General features: G+C 37.3%; 1 protein-coding gene across 1 annotated transcript in view; it reads left to right on the top strand.

The window, feature by feature from the left end:
- The window catches only part of LOC137384750 (homeobox protein Hox-A3), a 43761-nt gene extending 24104 nt beyond the window's left edge, over positions 1–19657 (top strand). Inside the window, exons 3-6 of the mRNA XM_068059155.1 lie at positions 3137–3222; positions 10030–10091; positions 15222–15797; positions 17837–19657. Of these exons, the coding sequence (XP_067915256.1) occupies positions 15338–15797; positions 17837–18609 (1233 nt within the window). The 5' untranslated portion in view covers positions 3137–3222; positions 10030–10091; positions 15222–15337 and the 3' untranslated portion in view covers positions 18610–19657. The remainder of the gene's footprint in view (positions 1–3136; positions 3223–10029; positions 10092–15221; positions 15798–17836) is intronic.
- The last annotated feature ends 1738 nt before the right edge of the window (positions 19658–21395 follow it).

The following is a 21395-nucleotide window of genomic DNA, read 5'->3' as shown; positions in this document are numbered from 1 at the left end:
TTCTCCCCATTAGGCAGTCGTGCTTGCTTATCTGTAAAAGGAATTTTAAACAGATTGAAAATACCAGATTTTGCTCAGAATCATTAATCACCTCATTCAATAAATACTTCTTTGTATACTTCAACAGCAAGTCTGAAGGGCGTTCTTTTGGAAAAGTGTGTGTGGACACATTGGATTCTCCTGAATAAAATGTGACCATTTCGACGCAGATCATGCTTTTCCCCTTGGAACAGTCCTGCAGTTTCTTGTTGGATGTTTTTTTTATTACCACAGAAAATTATAAACACATATTGTCAAAGGCAAAAGGTAATTTACTGTATTCCAAGCCAGTTTTGGAAAGGGCAAGTTTATTAAAACTTATCCTTTGTGTGATAAAGCTTTGGGCTCCTTTAGCAAATGAAAATCCGTTTGCATCTTTATTTTCTTTCTCTTTGATGTTTTTAGTTATTGTAAATCGAACGGTCTTTTGTAATAAAAAGTTGCATTGTTTGTCAATGGCTGGGCAACTAGAGCGAGTTCACCAAGAGGACAGATTTTCTGACCGATTAGCCGCTTTTAGCGGTGCAGACTGACCCCTCAAACCCTTGACCTTTAAAAAGATGGACAGTGCTCTTTCCACCATTTCCTATGCCTGCAGAAAGGGGCTAAAAGAATGTACCTTGTTATCAAAAAAGATCTTATAAAAATCCAAATAGCATTTTTTGGAAACTCATGCTTAAGCATATGGCGATATTTAGAGAAAAGTTTATATATATATATATTAGATATATAGCGCGTTTTACTGTATGGTATGAATTTGTGTAAAGAGTACTTGGCGGTGATTTATACGTAAGTTGCAAAAGTCTGTTTAAATGCAGCCCTTGTGCGTGGCAAGAAACAATGCATGTTTTAAACGGTTTAGTTAATAACATTTTTGTAGTTAATGGTCGTCACGATTTAAAAGAATGGAACCAATCCTTCACTTGTTTCAGCGAGATAATTCACCTATTAAAGGGACGCTATTGTTCTGATTATTGAATAGAGTTACTGGCATGTTTTCTATCAAATATAAGCTTGCTTTCTCGAAACTATCTGCGCTCATAGCTGTTTGTAGAAAGCATTTTGGAAACTTGTAAGTAATTGAATTAATAAAATCATGCCACGTTTATTTTGTTCATTATAAGCACGTAAACGCATGTGAAAATGTATGATTTCATCAAACTCAAAACACTACAGTTAAGAGTTTAAAGCACAACTAAAACAGCAAGCGAGATTGCCACCATCCATTAAATTCACTGGATCTACTTTTTAATCGACTGTCTGTACAACACAATGTTCGTTGTCACCCTTAAAAGAACTAGTCTGTGCACTATGGTAATCGTGGGCTCTCAAATACCAGATACAATACAAAAACTAATACACATTTGAGTGGTATAATAAAATATCGACTGTGGCTAGTGAGGGTCGATTCAGTGTCAAATTTAGCAGCCTTGGGGGGATGTAAAGTCATATATGAAAGAGTTAGCCTTACATGTGACTGTTATATATGCGGGGTACCGTAATACTGAGCTTCAATATCAAACTGTCAGGCGGACAATAAAGACAGCTTGAAGAAATGTCCAAGAATATTGGACTGAGGAAGTTCGAACTATAGGTGACACAAATGGCAGACCTGTCAAATCTGGGATCAGCACAGGCCAGTCATTTTTGTACTATCACTTACCAGGAAGCATCCAAAGACTAAAAGAAAGCCACAGCAATAAAGATTCAACTAAGAAGGGACGCAAAGAGAAAAAAAACTCCACACTCCAAGATAAAGGGTCACGCGTCTCCTCTGTGTATGTATTGAAATTTTAATCTCCCTAGTCACGTGACTCATTAAATAATTAATGCAGCCGGTCCGGAATAGATATGTAGTCGTCAGTATTCGCACTAGATCTGTTTCAGTCTGATGTGAAAATGAACTTTCCTTAAAAATAAGTCTATAATTGGAAGACCTGTCTCAGAAAAGGAAGAGGCACAAATCAGGCAAGAATTGTGGTGAGTTGTGTCTTTATGATCCGTGCTTTATTTTGTTAATGTTTTTACAATTTTTTATTTCTTAATACTGTCAAAAATGTGATGAATAGCGCCCTTTAGTATTCAGATTTAAATCACGGCATGTCTGTGATGGTGTTTAGTCAGTCTCTCGCGTGTCAGTAATATTTTAGATTTTTTCATGATTAATTGCAACAAATACAAACACATATGATGATGTTCTAGTTCACAGTATGTATGCCTGGATACCACGGTGTAGCTGTGCTGCTTTGTTCAATTTTCCTGTCGTTAATAAATCACCATCTCTTACATGCGCAGGGCTGAGAGGCAACTGTAGGCAGCAGCGTTTGGAAATAAAGAGGCATAAGCTAAATTCCTCTATGATTCATTAATTTGAGCGATTTACAATAAGTGTCAGAGTTATGGTGCTCCAGCAAATGCACTAACATATATAATTCTGTGCAAAGTGCAGCACTTGTTCTGGCTATGTACTGTTTGTCTTATGCATGGAAATAATATACAACTATGAGCCGGATAATACATATAAGACCAAAGAGTGTACAGAAACACCTGTCTTTATTGTTGTGTTTTAGGATAAATTACCGGCCTTGCTTATTGTCGAAATATTGTATTCATTTATTTCCATAGTGTTGCTGATATAAACTCTGAACCCATTTGGAGACAATTTGTGCTGGTGAAAGAATGCATTTTTTTCTTCGCAAAGATCTTGCTCCTATTTAATAAATGCATTGGATGTTGGTACCTGATGAAAGTACATCCAGAAACGTGCATTGTTTGCACTCATAATTAAGTACCGCTTCTAATATTTACAATAAAAGATCATTAGTAAAAGTACATAGCAGTTAATTAAATGTCTCATCACTCCAGTGAAGTACATTTTATTATTCTTACTATTGGCTATGATCAATCAAAACAAGATAATTGCAATAGTATAACGGCTGGTACAATGTCTTCAGCTTCCGGGCTGACATTCCAATAAAACAGGTCTGTAATTGGATCCACCTCCTAAAACAAGAGCAACACAAATACATTATGAGTTACTATTTGGCAAGCGATTCACGATGCTTTATTTTAATGACAATAAATGTGCTCCTTTTAGGTTTAGACTGTCTCTATCCAGAAACAAGACTCGGTCCAGGATAGTCTAATTGGGCATTGAGATGGCCTAGAATCCGAAATTAAGAGGTAAAACATTTTGCTTTGCTTGCACTGCTGAAATCGGATGTCTGGTTTCAGGTGGACTCGTTTTATTTTAGTGTAACAGGTGGTTTGGTTCGGCAGTTCATCGGAATCAGCGAACACTAAATGAAAATGTAATTTATTTTTCCAACCCTGTTACAAGATGAGAGGTTGCGTACACTCCGCAGAGCTTATTCCTTCCACGTTGAAATGTATTACCCAGCTGCAAAAGGTAGTCATGGAGCCATTTGAGAGTGTCAATCCGGTGGTTATTTAAGGGAACAAAAGCCTAGGGTAATTCCTTTGTTAGGGGTTCACAGCAACCTCAAAGAATTCACTGGAGCTAGAAACATAAAGCTTGATTTATTTTAAATAGAACATAATAATTATCATTTTTAAAGGGAAGACAGCTTTCCCTGTAATACTACCAAATAAAATATTCTTCATTTTCAACTATAAAATTTGAAAGGCAAAATTGGCTGGGGAAAAGATTATTAAAAGATATAATGCAACCGTGTAGGGGGATGTCAATTTGTTGTCATACAGATTGCCAAAATAAAAATGCTTGCACCCATATTTGAATGCTGGCATGCTTTGTACAGCCATCTATTTATTTTTTATAAGAACCAAATGTTACCTCAATGCAGCCTTTCTCAATATCTGTATTTATAACGATAGCATGCAATTTTATCCTGCTTACTTTTACACATCGAAGCTAACACCCAAATCTACAGTAGTAATCAATAAAATACAGTGAAGAGGTCTGTAACCTCTTGCCTGGAAGTGAACGTAAAATATATCAGATTTTTTTGTTTTATTATTACGGGACTGACAAGAAAAATCGAAGAAGCACTCGCTATTCGGTTTCCCCATCTTTCTGTTTAGTTCAAATGTCTAACTACACGGACTTTCGGATTTAATTTGCAATTTATCAAAAGACAAAAAGCAAGGTTTAAAAATAATTATTTATTTTCAACCTTCTCGAGTTACGACGCTAGAAACCCAGTACGAATTGGAGTTCTGGGTGTGATATCGTTAATAGCGCATGAAAATGAAAATCACATCTAAATATTCTTTAAAAAGCAACCTTTTAATAAAGAGAATGAATTCACAAGTAAGAATCGACTAAGGATAGGAGTGTAAAGTAGAGCGGCATAGGCACCTTTAATCTGCTCACCACACCACGAACAGTATATTGAACAATATGTTGGTTAAAGGTAACATTTTGCCCGCAGCGAATTCCAGTAAATAGTGTTTGAAGTTCCGGATTGGTAAGAAAGCTCAAATTTTCTGGTTAGTTTAAAGTGCCGTTTGATAACTAAGGTAGTTTTATTACATGGAGGGAGAAGTGCAATAAATTACTCAGTCTTAATGCTTTGTTGTGATGGGGTTGTCAATTGCACCCGCATGCAGAACTGAGTTTCTTGCAGGGCCACTCTTAAAATGAAAACAAACAGAATTTTACTGATAATTGGCTGATTTATTTTTCAGATAGTTTCTGCTAAAGTTTATATAATTTAGATTTAAAAGAAAACGATCGTTTGTTGGAACGTTTTCTAATGCTCCAAGCTAGCACTCTAATTTTATTCAGATCAGCGTCAGCCTAAATCTTGCACCAGATCCTGTTTCTTAAGTTTATTTACCAGCTTCGGAAACTAATAGTTCCACCTAGAGCTTATTTGTTCTAGGGAACAAAGTGAACGAAATTATGTTTAATTGTGTTTGAACACCAAAAAACATCTTATCGTTCGCTTCTAAGACAATAATTCCTTTAATGCAGTTTTACGTTTGCTACATACTAATATCTAAATGGATGTTTAAAAAAGTAAATGAAGAGTAAAATGAAACGTTCAGTAGTGGTTAGTGCTTAACGTGCAAACCCCATTTGTTGTGCCCTGCTATACGGCTTCCTCCTTACCTTCGTAATGCATTGGGACTTAGCTCTCCTCAAGACTGCTGCAGCTGTTTCCTAAATCAACACCGCATAAATGCAATGCCAGTTTGCAAGCATACAAGCCTAACAATGAACCACAGAAACTTTATTGTATGTACCTAATAACCAGATTTGATCCAGATTCTGCTAACAATTATTTTTAAGTCACGTGAACGGATTCCATAAGGTTTTCCCCCTCGATTTGGCCCTGCTTGTTTGCCGAGCTGTTTTTTTTCTCTCTCTTTAATGCATAGATCTCACAGAAAACCAGTACCCCAGACGTCTGCATAAACCAATAAGGCAAACAGTTCAGTATTTGCAGGGCGCCGATTCAGTATTAAGGAGCGAAACTTCCTTCTCCCGCCTTTCTGATTTGAAAAGGCTTTGCTGAAAGGGAAGCTACCCGGACTTAACACAGAGCAATATATTTAAAACAGCCGGATAGTTTGGAAAATGTAGAATCTCCAGTGTGCGTTGAAACTTTCTCCCTTTAAAGCACATTACCAATTTCACAGCAGGCTTTATCTGTCCTTTGAGGCTGGTTTGGATTTGGCTGAATTCTCAGGTAAGTTATAAGACTTATTTGTAGCTCTGTTTATTTGCACATAGGATAAATTGAAGCCCAATTCGTAATTAATGGCTCAAAACTTGACCTAAGTAAAGAGAAGTCATTGCTTATCGCCAAGCCCGATGGCCCTTTTTTGGATTCTCCTATCGTTATAATGCTCAGATCGGTTATAGCTATGTCCTCGAACCTTTTAAGGTTGAATTTTGTATTTTCTCAAAGTTCGTGCTGGCATTATAAAAATATCTAAAGCAAAAATATCCATTAGTTGCTGGAACAGAAAGACTATTTAACTTTAAAAAAAATTAGCCTCAAGATGTATCTGTGAGCTGTAATAGCGATTTATTGCCTTTGTGGATTCTACTTCCTCAAAAACAGTGTCTTAAAGATATCTTCTAATTTTGGTCGCCGAATAGTCGACCAAATAGTCCCAATTTCATAAGGTTTCTTGCACATTGCGAAGAAACCTGGCGTAGGTTTCTGTACTTCCACCCATCTATCTATCTATCTATCTATCTATCTATCTATCTATCTATCTATCTATCTATCTATCTATCTATGTTTAGATATGTGTGTGCATATAAATATGTGCATATATTTATACATACATGTGTGTACATCAAATAGCTTCAGCGTTAAAATATCGAACTTCACTTCGTGCCGTTCATCAATTATTCATTAATGTTTTACTCTGGGCGTTGAAAGTTTAACTGTAGCCTTTGGAAGATGATTCCACGGATTTAGTTCAGAGTGAAAAATATGGAGTGTGTATAACCTTTCGAAACTTTTCTGATGTTGTGACATCAATAAACTCGCCTTACTTGCGTACTCTGATACTTAAAGTTACTGTAACGATTATATTTTATCCAATTCATTAGCGGCTATACTTAGCTGTCGAGCCCAAAACTTTTAGTGAGTGCAAGTTTTCCTAAAACTTTAGAGTGGGACATTTAAAGCAACTTTCTATAATTTGTGGCACTAAACAATTGTCAGAATGGGGGTTAAAGAAAACGTGCCTATATTGTGCAAAACAGATTTCAGTGAATATTAATAAAACCATTTTCAGAAATGTTTAAGAAAAAAAACAATAAGTATAAGGAAAGGGTGGAAGTAAAGGGGGCAAGAGTAAGTAAAAGCAACAGAATGAGGGGACCCTGCTCTAGTCAGAACATAAACGAGGAAGGAACGTTTTATAATTAAATGTAAATTGAAGAATTTACGTGCTTAGAATAGAGATATTAATTTCGAACCTCTTACATGAAATGGAGTTTTTAACAGCTTCAGTCATATGGAAATTGTAGGTGTATTGATATTTTCATTTATACTGTCTCTTTGCCCCCAAACTTTCAATGGGTGTTGTGCTAAAGTAAGGTACATCCCGTAGAGAAACAACCCTGTGACCCAGAGATTTATATTACATAAAGATACACACTGGCCATTTTTTTCATCAATGGTTCTGCATAGCTATTAACATATATTACACTGAATCTATTTCTTCCACAAGAAATTCCATGCATCACTCAATTGGCAGAAAACGTGTAAGCACACATTTCGCATGAGGGTCCCTATAGACACGATTTACGATTCCACTGGAAAAAAAATCACAATCATTACATCGCTGTCAAGTACACTCCTCACCCTGTGCTATACTCACTAAAATCACCTAAGCTTTCTATGACACTGCTTTGCCTTTGTCAGGTAATTATAAACCTTTTCTGGGTTCAATAACTAGCATGGTGTAACGTGTGGGTGTTAAGCAAGCCCAGTACAATAGCACGCTCTGAAAAGGGAGATTCGCGTGGAAGCTTAACAACTGTGGGGCTTCTCTGCTTGTCTATCTGTTTTGGTCGAAAATGTGAAGTACTCCCTTCTTCATAGGTCGATTTAAACTCCCGTTCCGGGTTTTAATGCGCTACAAACTGCTAGGCATCTGTTCCAAGTAGTTCAGTCTACAGGCTCCGGATAGAGATCTTTCACACTATGAAATACAGACGACACAACTTACCTTATCGTGGATTTCCTGCAAAGAATTATCGAGGAGCAACCTTCTGCAACACCAACAAAACTCTGCTTAAGAAACTTCTTAGGTTTTGTTGAGTAAAAAGTTAGGTTTTGCCGAAAAAGGTGCTCCTTTAATTATCTCTCAAATTCAAATAAAAGGATTTAAGTTGACGTATGACCACGTGAGCACATAATACAGCGCATTATTGTGGCATTTGGATCGGAGACCTATGCTGGCTTCGGCTGTGATTACGCTTTTCCACTTTCTGTTAAGAGCCAGCTATTTTCTTCTAAAGAGATTGCACTCTGGGCGCAGGATTTCACATGAAGGAATATATGCGAGCAGGGAGAGATGCTGCATTTAGCGGAATGGATTTTATTTTGAGGTATTTCAAATACTTCCGTTGATTGTTCATTAATATGGTGAGTTATTGCTGTTCAAGGCAAAGGTCAGTGGAAAGGCTTACGGGTGTCAGATTGTGCCAGAACACGCTTAGATTCCTCTTTTCTGTTTGCTTCGGCACATAATCTATTTCCAATAATGTTTTCTCTCCATATGGTAAATGCAAAAAAGTTATTTTGCAGAAAACTGTGCGAATTACATGCATATGTCGTTCCTTAAAACAGGAACAATCGAATATTGAAATCCTGTCAATGGCCGCTCTCGGTCCGAATATATACAAACAAAACATCGTACGTTTATCAAATAAAAACTTGACGCCAATATATTTGGTTTTACTAGCCGTTAATAAAAAATATTATGTATCACATGGGCATAAATGTACATGTACTTATTCTGACATTTTATTCATTATATAATATGCTCCAATGAATGGTTCTTCGTCCATTTTAGAAATCTAGTCGGCTAGTTTGTGAATTGCAACGTCTATGGAATTAGGCTATTAGGTTTTTCGTTACTAAGTGTGCGTTGAAATCTCAATGAATCCCATCGCTTAATGGATGGCATTAAATTTTATGTTTCTATATGTGACTTACAGTGATTTTGTGCAAAATTAAGATAGTTCACCAAAGGTTGATTTTTTAAAAAAAGATTGTTGCCTAAAAATTGCCCCTAGTTGTTCATCTTTACAGCGGTAGTATTTGATTAATGTAAGGCATGAAGCAGGTTGAATCAGGGGGATTATTTACTAGCAGGCCATCATTGCGTTGGAGTACTGATGGTCTGGAGAATTTAACGAAATAAATTAAAAGGCGATAAAACCTAAACCAATGCTGCCATTTTTTTAAGAATGTATGCGCGATGAATAAAAGGCTGGAAAAGAGACTCGTTATGTTATGCTGGGGGTGCAAATGTTATATAAAATTGCACCCACCAGTGAGTCCTGCTCAGCAAAGGTCAGGGTGTTGCGATTTGATTTATGTTTTCGGTGTGCTGGGAGAGCCGTGCCAATGGAATCTGCTTTAACGAATGCTTTACTTCTTTTTATGTATGACAAATCACATTGGCAATTATTGATAGCCAGATCAGTACCCTACCGTAATTCTACCAATCGCGTAAAATAAAACCAAATGGCGTGAGGGTGGGGGTCGGATAAAAAAAATCGTTGTGGATAAGCAAAGCTAATTTCTGCGATATGTTTGGTTCTACGCTACACGTATAGGAATACTATATTGGAGGATATCATTACTTTGCAAACTATTATGTTGCAAAATGTACAACAGGAGTATAAATATTGTTGTAGTTGATTTTTTATGTCCTCAATGGACGTTGAAGTCTGGATTTGGCTTCTCTATTTAAATTCTTGCATTGTATCGTCAGTTTTTACTGTTCCCCCCACCACACCCGGCCGGCCCAAAGTTAAATGCAAACACTGGGAAAAGATTTTTGGTAAATACATTAAAAATTTAATTGTAGTTCGGTTACACGTCACTGTTTCTTTCTGATTTATTGTCCAGACTTGGTGCAAATTTGACAAGGCTAAAACAGACATAAATAATACAATTGGTTTACAGTGTTGGAGAGCAAATGAAAGTTGGATTAGTACAGATGTATTCGAAAAAGTTACATACATAAAGTACCTTATTAGCGATGGCACACAGAAAATTTACAAGATTGTGTATGATAAATCCTCGGCTTGAAAAATTTCGTTCAATATTCCACAAAAAACTTAACATAGTTCAGAGATTATTTTTTGACTTATTGGAATGTTATAATATGTAAGGAGCTAGATTAGTTTCTGTCCGTTAATAATCTATGCAGAATTAGTCGATTTACTTAAAGCAGGGATTTTCAGTTCTCCGACGCCTTTTCTGTTACTCCGTGGAAATTAATGGTTTCTCGTTTCCGTTCCAGACTTTATAGTAAATAACATTTCTACAACCAGAGGCTTTTCAGTGAGACTGAACAAACTTTCGGTGAGTTTTCTGTACTATTATGATTTTAAATATATATATACATATGGTCGCTTAAAGCCCCAAATGCAAACATTATAAGATGTCATGTTGATTATCCCCAGTGCAGGCGGCCGGTGATGCTGAGCATTTAATAAAAGGGCCGAAATATGCTTTTCCAATGTAAATTACATGTGGGTTTTAGGAGAGTTGAATAAATAAACATAAATATATTAATCACAGAGGAAATTACATACAGCATGTATACTAGGTCGTAAAATGGATGCCAATTCATAGCAAATAACATATTTAAGTATTAAAGATGGCTGGCGGAAATGTAAACTTTTGGTTATCGTCTTCGAATGTCGAGCAAGATATCTTAAAAATGGAAGTTATGACTGCTGCAATAAAATATCAACACCTTGTAAAAAGGGATGACATCTATCATTTCGATCAAACCAAGCGTTCTCTCCTCCTCGTTTGCTTTCTCTTCGTAAAACTTAGCAACTAGCTTCAGGGAAAGTCCTCAATCACGAATGGCGTAAAACATTTCTGATCCGGTATTTTAGTTCGCTGTACCCAACAACCTCGCAGTGATTTTGGAAGACACGCTCGCATCAACCGGACGCTTTCAATGTCTATCCAGTCGCTTTTTATCTAAAACTCCCTGAGCCAAACTAAGTTATAGAAAGTTTTTTTTTAAAATCCAGCATCCGTTGGCGCTTTTTGCCCCTTCCTACGATCTCAAGAGAAAGAGAAAAAGTTGGGAGTCAGCACTTTAAAAAAAAGTGGAGGGCTGCGCATTGACAATAAAGTACTTCACTACAGATAGAACATTGAGCGGCTTACTTGAAAAGTTGCATACGAGTGAATTTTTGCCCCTATCTTCCCTCCTACGCTGCTTGGCTTCCCCTTTCATGCAGTTGCATCGCAATAAGCGATAGGAGCAAGTGTTTTCTCTTTAGTGCTCTGTTTACAGCCTTAGTGCATGAAGTCATAAATCTTACGTAGCCATAAACGACAGAAGCATTGGTATGCATCAGGGGTGACTATCGCTCATATACTCTTTCACTCCTCGCCTCCTCTGCCTCGGGTTTGCTTCTGAAGTGTAACTTTTCACTTCTGTGCCTGAAACACTTTTGCTTCAGCATCGTTAACACCTTTAGTTATCTGAATACTAAAAAAATTGGCTCTGCTTTAGAACCAATTGAACCTGTTTGAAACTGGTTGTTATTTTCACCCGTGTGCCATACTTCCTCCGCACTATTCTCTTGCTCAAACAAAGGCTTTTCTTTGCAACAAGGTGTTAATAAAAGTTCAGGCAGTACTTTTAATGGGGAAGACTAAACGCATATTTGAATAATGTATTTCTTTATTATAATCTTAACATAATTATTATTAAAATGTGAGTTGATTGAAATAGGGCGAGTTCGATTCAAGTTATGATTGTAAAGATTCAATGATTGCCAAACCCGGGCGCTTGTGTCCTCCGCGTTGCTTAATTTGCATAATTTTCACTTGTGACGCTATGTTTCGGGGGAGTTTACCCTGCCTGTCTGTTCAGTACTCCCAGACAGCAATCTTAAAATCCGCGCTTTTAGCATTCAATATTCATAAGAAACATACCCCATTTCTTTGGTATTAGATAAGAGCAGCCAGGAAAGCTGATAGCAGTCTTATCTCCCTGACCAGGGCGCGCTACCATAATCACAGGGCTGTCCATCCAAAAGCTAGAGCCTTCTCTCCAGTTCTTTGCAGCTCTACCATTTCCCTGACCCCATTTGCCGTTGTCGCCAACGAGTGAATTTAAGCGCATAAGAGTAACTGTTTACCTTCATTCCACTTAATTTGGAAGTTTTGAAACTCCTGCTTATCGATTTCCCCGGTGAATCTGAAAATATTGTGCCGTGGTCTGCGTCTATCGTCAGAGGCTAAGGTAAGCTGGACACAAATAGGCTATCACTCGTGAATGGCGGAGTTTATGTCCCAGTGATTTATGACCATATGACTTAAATGTCGGTTCAAGAAGAGTTCACATGCTATAGCTTCCTTTCACATCGTGACTGATACCCGTAGGCTTCGAATTCAAGCCTTTTATTTCTATTTTCTGTTTCTCAAGCGCTGTTGATATTTTCCTCTACATTTTCCAAGTTTTGTGAATTTATTACTACCTACAATGCCGCCTGAGGCACATCTATACACATGAACTAAGAAACCCTTAAAGTTGCCTTTGCTGGAATCAGGTTTCCAGTACTTTCTTTTCAACTTTTTTTTTAACCTTTCATACCCTTCGTGATGTTGTAGAGAACGCGGAAGGCTGTTTATGGCTGCAGTTTTATTTGCAAACATACATTTACGCTTGGGCTTATCTGTATAATTAGTTAGAAATGGTTTACGTTAATTTAATAAATATCTAACGTAGAGGAAAGGTTGTTGGTCAGGACTCCATACTTCACTCCATTAGACAAAGAGTTTCTTCTGCTGTGTTGTCTGATTGGTAGTGAAAAAATATATTTATGTCAGAGTGAAATAGCTTTTGTGTTATCAATAAAATGTGTCAGTTTACAGTCATAAACCGTTCCTATACTGAAACATTAACAGAATGAGAAAGCATAGTACTCCAAGATGAATTTATTTTTTAAAAGATTAAAACAATGAAGAAATTGGTTTACAAAATCCGGAGGTACAATCACGTAGAATTAGATGCATAGCGTTTACACAGGTGAGTAAGGTTGCATTTGCTGTTGAAAGAAAAATGGCGGACAACACGCAAGTCTGAGAAACCAAAGGAAAATTTTGTTATGTGAGCTCTTATTATCGAGGATTTCCAATAACTATCTTTCACAATATGAGTAAACCACAGCATTTTTCCTAATACTTTTTCCCCATGCTTCAGAACGAGTTCTGATAATGTCGGAAGAATATCTCGAAACAAAGCATATTATTGACAACTGCTTAACAGTAAAACCCAATAATTCAATAACTTCTATGTTACTGTCCCCTATGGTGGTAAAACCTCGTTAAACCTATCCAGGGGCCCGTGGTTTCAGGCGTAGTACCAGACAACTTCATTCATTATTTCATGGTTTCAACTTTACAAAATGTTTCTGGAACATCAAGTGCTCCGAATAACAACAATGGCAGATTCTAAGGGCAAGACGTTACAATTATTTTGCCAAACCCTTTCTGTTGCTTCAAGTGTTCAGTTTCAGAAACACACAAAAAAGTTATTTAAAATCTGTGCTTAGCACAACTCTGCCCTCCCTTACTGACCTCAGCAGCTTCGCTTTCGCTTACAGCTCTAAAAAATGCAGTCGCCTTGAAGACAGCTACAAGTTCAGGTCATATGCAGTGGATATTGCGAAATATGTTTTACAGAAACATAGGAATGCACAAGATTAGGAAAGGACATTTGGTCAGTCAAAAAATGCGCAAAACACACGGAAAACATTTTGAAATGATCAGGTTTAAAATGTGTAGTGAAGCTTTGCTTACTTGAACTATTTTCTTAGCAGTCCCACAAAATGGATGGGCTGGTTTTACTAGTGTATTTTCCTTTGTATGAGTGTGACTGGAGCAAAGAAAGGCCTAGCAAACAATGGTTTGCTCGACTAGGCCATATTTCTTACTAAAAATAAAGAAAAATCTCTTCATTACAACCGATCTATACATAAGAACCTACAGAACGTGTACATTCGTGACAAAATATCCGAATATTTTTGTAGATTAAACAAAGATGTGCAGGCCCAAAGTAAGCTTTGTACATCCGATGGGAAGACAATTCTATGTTGTCCTTTCGATTGATTTTTATTCCACGGGTGATGCAGTTTAAAACTATTCTTTAACTGCGATACAAGGATTGCTGAATTTTTAGGAATATGATAATTAACTGAAACACTTGAATAGAATAGTGTTGTTTGCTGCCGGTTTCTCATGATGCAGGCCCTTTCTGTAGGCTGGGCTCCCATCTCTTCCCCCGGCCCAGTGACCCCCATACATCAAATTAAGAGCAGCTTCAGAGACAGAGCCTATTATCGTTCGGTTGGAAGAAAAGTTCACACCGTGGTCATAAAGAAGAACGCCAGTTTTTCAGGTTCCTGGTGCTTTCCGATCCATCATGCTTTTAGCAGGTAGAATTCAAACAGTAAAACGAACCTTTGGAAATTTCCGCCAGACCAAATGGTGACCTGTTAAAAGGGGAACCAACAAAAAACAAGACATTTCTGCCCGCCAGTCTGGATAAAACAAATATTAGTTTAAATGCAATGTTATCAAACACAGCGCACTTAATGTAGTACACATACTGGAATGCTTGTTCTACGTCCCAGGTTTGAAAATAACCAGAACAGTATTTTAAAACGAACCGCTTTTCTAGAGAAACATCTTCAATGCAATACCAGTGGTGTCTATTACACGAGAGGAATGAACAAATACGAACTAACACTACGATAGAGACAGTGGCAAAATCTGTCAATATTTTAAATGATACTTAAAGTAGTAGCGTTTACACACCGCGCCTCAATTAACCTGCTGGTTATTATTTAAAACGTAACATTAAAATAAACCCATACATAACATAGAGCTTGGATATATTTTTGTGTTTCGTTGCAGCAAGTTTTAGCTGCTAAAGTTGGTTTCTTTCGGTTTCACTTTTTAAGAAATCATTAACTCGTCACAGTGATTGCATCATTTAAATCTCACCTCATTAGATCGCTTGAGATGTAACTAATGAATCACATATTTGCAATTGAATGCAGTTTACACATACACATAACGCTCCGTAACCACTGGCTTAAAAAATGTTTTGATATACACGCATAATGGTTCCTCTTTTCAGCTATCCAAGAAGTCTATTCCTAGTTTAACCTACCGAAATCCATGTTTCACATGAACCCTTATGTAGTATTGTATTTCCCCGATGAGACAAAATATAAAGCTGGAATCTGCAGCTACCGATCGTTTGTTGCTCAACCGTACTGAGCATTTACCGCTGAGAGTCAGTTTTAAACTGCTGTTATACTCAGGTTGCCCAGGGCTAAGCTATGAGACTAAATATTGCTGCACACTTTTTATGGCTTTTCATGTCAGTTGCTATTGAGAGTAAGATGGATTTGTACCATTTCGCCATTATGGTTTTGTTTCTTGTAACCCCAGGTCTACCCGAAGAGGCCATTGGAAGAAAAGAGTCACGTGACACAGGGCGCCAATGTTATTCTATAAGGGTGTCAAGACCCTGTCAGTTTGCGAAATAAATATTGGGAAACAACGAGATGCAAAAAGCGACATACTACGACAGCTCTGCAATTTTCGGTGGTTACACATACCAAGGAGCAAATGGTTTTAACTACAACGCCAGTCAGCAGCAATATCCGCCTTCGTCCCACGTGGAAAGCGACTATCATCGGCCTGCCTGCTCTCTGCAATCACCGGGCACTGTCCCCCATCACAAACCCAACGATATCAATGAAAGTTGCATGCGAACCAGTGCCAGTCAACCGAGCCACCACCCAGTTATTGCAGAGCAACAGCAACAGAAGCAGCCACCACCTCCACCACCTCCACCACCACCATCTGTCTCACCACCCCAAAATACCAGCAGCAACTCGACCCAGTCCAGCACAAGCAAAAACCCTACACTTACCTCACAAGCCACCATTAGTAAACAAATATTCCCCTGGATGAAAGAGTCGCGCCAAAACGCCAAGCAAAAAACCAGCAGTTCCAGTTCAGGTACACAGCGTCCTATCTTACCTTTCGATAATCAATCGACATGTCATTGCTACAGTGGGTAAAGTTGATAATTGAGCTACTGGAACAGCATAGTCATTGCCTTCATCTCTAAAAAATCTGAACAACTGAATCATTTCAATAATTCTGGAACCCTGTCATAGAAATAACGTATGGGCCATTGTCAGTGATTAGGCAAGTAGTTTATAAACATAAACACTAACATTTTCTAAATGTAGGTTAGGCAATTTAAAATACACATTACCGGGAAACAGTTGAGAGAGTGCATCTCAGCCTTTCCCTCTTCCCTCTCTCCCCCCTCTCCTCTCTCTCCCTCCTTCTCCGTGCCTCACCTCTCTCCCTCTCTTTCCCTCTCTCTTCCCCTCATTCCCATTTCTCTTCCACATACATACAAAGTTCCTCCAGTCTAGCTCCATATTTACTTAAATTACACCAGCTATGTATTAAGTGCTTTTGTATACGTTTATAATTATATAGATCTAAAGATATATATAATTATATAACATGCACATATAAATCTTCGGTAACGTACCTATATTCGACCTATGGATAGTTAAACATATCTTAAGGGCCAGGTTTTTGGAGAGGAACTGATAATCTTCACCTAATTTTCAGTTTTAATAACCAATGCATATGTGATTGGATTTGCACTATTGCTCATGTGCAAATATGGAAAAATATGCACACGCACAATTCTGATTGATAAAAATAAAATATCAACTAGTGATAACTGGATTTGGAGGCATGAACTGCTTGTACTAGTCGAAATGATTTCTTAATATTTAGATATCAGATTTGCATTTGTGGGCTTCAGTTGCAAATACAGACATGCTTGTACTGACACAGAATATGTTTATGAGGAATTTCAATAAATGTTATAGAAATTATATATTTCATATAAATCATGATTGCAGGTGTTAACATGACTCAAAATCATCATGCAAAAGCAATATACTGCGGATGCTGGAAATCTGAAATAAAACAGAAAATGCTGGAAATACTCAGCAAGTCTGGCAGCATCTGTGGAGGGAGAAACATTGATTTTATGCAAGTTCTTTTTCCCACCTTTCCCCCTTTCATTTGTTTGAAACCTATTACATCTCTAGGTTTTCCCAGTTCTGATGATTGGTCACAGACCTGAAACGTTAACTCTGTTTTTCTCTCCACAGATGCTGCCTGACCTGCTGAGTATTTCTAGCATTTTCTGTTTTTATTTCAAAATCATGAAATAAATTTGAATTATCATCACTTATATTTAACATATAATAAAATAGCTCAAAATGTTTTCTTAGTTATCACCCAATCGGTTGAAAATGATCTTTCTCACCATGTTTGGTACTATTGTGACATAAACAAGTGGAATCCTTGGAATGGGGGGAAGGGCACTGCAAAGTGGATTGTTTGTATCGGTATGTAAAATAGCTCAAGTAACAAGAAATCGGTTTTCATTTCTAAGTAATACCCGAAGACTATGATTAGAGATGTGTATAATTTGGCAATTCAATGCTATTGGTGTGCATCGGGTTTTTTAAAAAGGCTGCTCTACTGATTGCATCTTGGGTCAAATTAGCGCATCGTTTTGGCATGACCGATTCAAAACGTAATATCTTTATTGGAATTGTTCTGATAAAAAAAATAAGATGCAATAACTTTTAAACAATGTAATTTAAAGTGTAGTTTCGGATTTCATTTCAATGGTGTACTTGAATAAAAGACTGCTTTGCTTTATTAAATGTAAATCATTAGATTTCAATATTAAATAATGAAATACCCAGTAATGGCTTATGCATGGTTATACCTCCATTACTAAGTATAATAATTTGGCAAAGGAGTGACAATTGTGTTTTTTGGAGATGGCGAATGAGCCATTAATCTTTTAATGATAGGGGTTAATATGTTAACGTAACTTATTGAGAATACATTAGAATATGTCATAGAGTTAATTATATAATATATATTTCCTATTTTCAACATCTATTACGCCTATGAATAGATTTAATCATTGTTTTCTTTATTTACAGTTGAAAGTTCGGCTGGAGAAAAAAGTCCTCCGGGCCCAGCCTCCAAGAGGGCACGCACAGCATATACCAGTGCCCAGTTGGTGGAACTGGAGAAGGAGTTTCACTTTAACCGCTACCTTTGCAGGCCTCGAAGGGTCGAAATGGCCAACCTCTTAAACCTCACTGAAAGACAGATTAAAATCTGGTTCCAAAATCGCAGAATGAAATACAAAAAGGATCAGAAAGCGAAAGGCATGCTAACATCCTCTGGAGGACAGTCGCCCTGCAGAAGCCCCATTCCACCATCAGCTGCAGGAGGATATGCAAACTCTATGCATTCCTTGGCAACCAGTGCTCCATACGACCCGCACTCGCCTACGTCCTTCAGCAAACCTCATCAAAACGCCTATGCTATCCCTACGTCTTATCCTGGGCCTCTAAACAGTTGCCCACCTCCACAGAAGAGGTATGCTGGGACGGCAGCTGTGACGCCTGAATATGACACGCATCCTCTTCAAGGCAATGGCGGTTATGGGACTCCTCATTTACAGGGTAGCCCAGTCTATGTTGGAGGAAACTTTGTGGAATCCATGCCGAGCTCTGGGCCTTCCCTTTTCAGCCTAACCCACCTCGGTCATCCTCCCTCTGGAAACATGGACTATAATGGTGCAGGGCCAATGACCAGCAACCATCACCATGGACCTTGCGACCCACATCCCACATACACAGACCTTTCTTCGCACCATCCGTCTCAGGGAAGAATTCAGGAAGCTCCCAAGCTGACCCATCTGTAATGGACCAGTTAGCTCCTGGTGGACTATCACTTTCTCATGCTTTGTCATGTTATCTATGATTACATTCCCTCTTTCCCCCTCTTCCTTTTTTGATTTAGTATCAACCCTTATAGTTTACATGTAATGTACCTATCGATAACCGATCCTTGCTTGCATTGCTCTGTCTCTGGTTAGTGGTTGTTTTCATGGACACCAGCCTTAGCATTCAGTAGTAGAAGTGAAGTACTAAGGCTTACAGAACTTTGCATATATAATCTTCTACTCTTATGGAACAGGGTATATGAACAAATTTTCTAAAAATTACTTAAACGTGAATTTGTTCGTGCTTTATTTTTCCTTGCGAGGAACAGTAAAATGGTTTATATTGCACTTCTTTACATTGAATGGTTAAACAAGATCAAAGCGCTTTTACAGGGTCTCCCTGGGCAAATAAGAGTTCTTGTCCATCTTTCAGTATGTGTGTATGCTGGTGAACATTCAAATTTATTTATTTGCTCTTGCAAAGGAGAATATTCTAAGTGTTTAAAATATTATTTATCCCCATTGACACATATTTATAAAGAGAACTGTACATTGACTATTTACTTGGTTCTGTTCAGCCTTGTGTTTTAAGTCATGGTAAATATATGTTTTTTTTAATTCCTGTAAAATACACAGAAAAGTAGTTTTCTGTTAGTAATGTATTCATGAAAAACGCAATTTGGTCAATTGTGGGAATAATGCCAAGACAAGGGATTTAGTCTGTAACTGTAGTATTCTTAAAATGGAACACAAAATTGCCACAATTTTGTTTTAGGTATGCATTCCATGCTGCAAATGAGATATCCATTGAACAGCTAGTTCTGACGAATAAATTTTTTTTGTCAGCAATACTGTGTTGATTGTAATGTTAACTTAGATTAAACATATTACACTGTTTTTCTTCTAAAATATTTACGGAAGTGTAAACCCGTTCTGCAATACACAGCAAAACGCTCAGCCCTGTAGTCAGATTTCCTTTGTGTTGTGTAACTACAACCAAGTGTTTCAACCCCCACACTGTAACATCATCCATTATCATGTGGCTTGCATCTGTCTTCAATGCTGCATTTATTGAGGCCGAAAAAAGGACCCAGTTCTGCCCCACGCAAGAAATAAAAAGATCTACAAGAAGGCATTACTAACTTCATTTTTTTATTATTAATAATGGTTGGTTGGATCAAGATGCATATAAGGTACATATAAAAAGTACAGCTATTGCATTGGATAAACAATATTTCGCCAGCCAAGAAACATTACTGTTGCCGCCGTTTCTCGGTCCGTTTTCCAAAGAATCCTGTACATGCAGAGAGGGAGAGAAGAGGAGAAAACGTCAGGATTCAGAAGTGCTTGATATTACTAAAGTTAATATCTGATTTAGAAACACTACTGGAAAATATTTTTAAAATTCCAGCTACTGAATACACAAATTCCAGATATGCCACGGTTCTAAAAAAAAAAGGACAATTTTAGCTGAATTTTCTAAAATGAAACATTAGACATGGGTCATGCCTGTTCAGAGTCCGGTGCTTTGAAAAAAAATACTTACCGCTTAATATTCAACCATTTCAAATAAGGTACGAACGAACCATTTAAAAAAAAATGTTGCTAGCATGTCCTATATTTTAAAACGTGCTCGTGATTTCAGATAAAATTCACTCCCTTACATTTGTTCTTTCACCAGTAAGCTGTTCTGTTAAAAATACAAAACACGATCTGTAAAATATTCAGCAATTCAACATTTATAAATATTCCTTTTAATTCCAATGACCAAACCTTTTTCAATATAATGTCCCAGTGCGCATTTCCCCGCCAACAAATAAAACTTAAAAGTAAAAAATATAGTGATAGTGTACCATTCTATTCGTAAGATCGTTGCTTAACAATTTTCCCTTATCTAGATTATTGATTTCAAAAATAATATTTTGAGACTAGATGGCGTGGACAGTAATTAATTTATTATGCAAAGATCAGTTTTAAAGAACCCATTACCGATTGCAAATTGTATCCATAGGGTTTTTAAATTGTGGAAAAGTAGGAAGAAGAAAACTTAGTACTCCATTTTTAAAAAATAAAATTAATTTCCATGTGGCAGAGCCTAAGCGCCGAGAAAGGAGACGCCATGTTGTCGGCATCTCGCTGTCAGAGCTTCCCAAAGGACATGCTGTCTAATTTATCTTCCTATCCAAAATACATATGAGACTTTCTTTACTCAGCTAGCAATGTTTTAAATGTGATACAATTAAAGTGCATATTGACGAAACGAATGATGCAGCCTAAACATAACATAGACTGCATGTCACCAATAAGCCATCATAAAGCACAAGTTTTATAAATTCAGATTGAACGAAATTATTTTGTGAGGTCTTATCGCGAGGGCCAACTTTCTGTTCAGTACACGTAAATTAACGAGAGAACGCTGTTTAAAAGTCTTGTTTTAGTCGTGATCCGAAAGGTTGCATAATGAAATGCTGAAAAGTTATTTGGCAAGTTTGCCAGATTTTCAAATATTAATTTGCAACGAAACATTCCACATAAGTGTAATATTTAGTCAATATTTATTACTTTCCCTTAACTGTTATTTCAGAATGACGCTTCCAATTTCCAACCAGCTAAAATGTCCGTTCTCAAAAACAATATAAAGCCACGTAATTACTCACAGAACACAATAATGATTTACTGACAAAATAGTGACAATCTAACTACCATTTACTTATGTATATAAACACCCAGAACGCGATTCTATGTTTTCTTCAAGCCGTAAGCGT

This window comes from Heterodontus francisci, chromosome 2 (assembly GCF_036365525.1).
Source record: "Heterodontus francisci isolate sHetFra1 chromosome 2, sHetFra1.hap1, whole genome shotgun sequence".
NCBI lineage: Eukaryota > Metazoa > Chordata > Chondrichthyes > Heterodontiformes > Heterodontidae > Heterodontus > Heterodontus francisci.
This window is presented reverse-complemented; position numbering and strand designations above follow the sequence as displayed.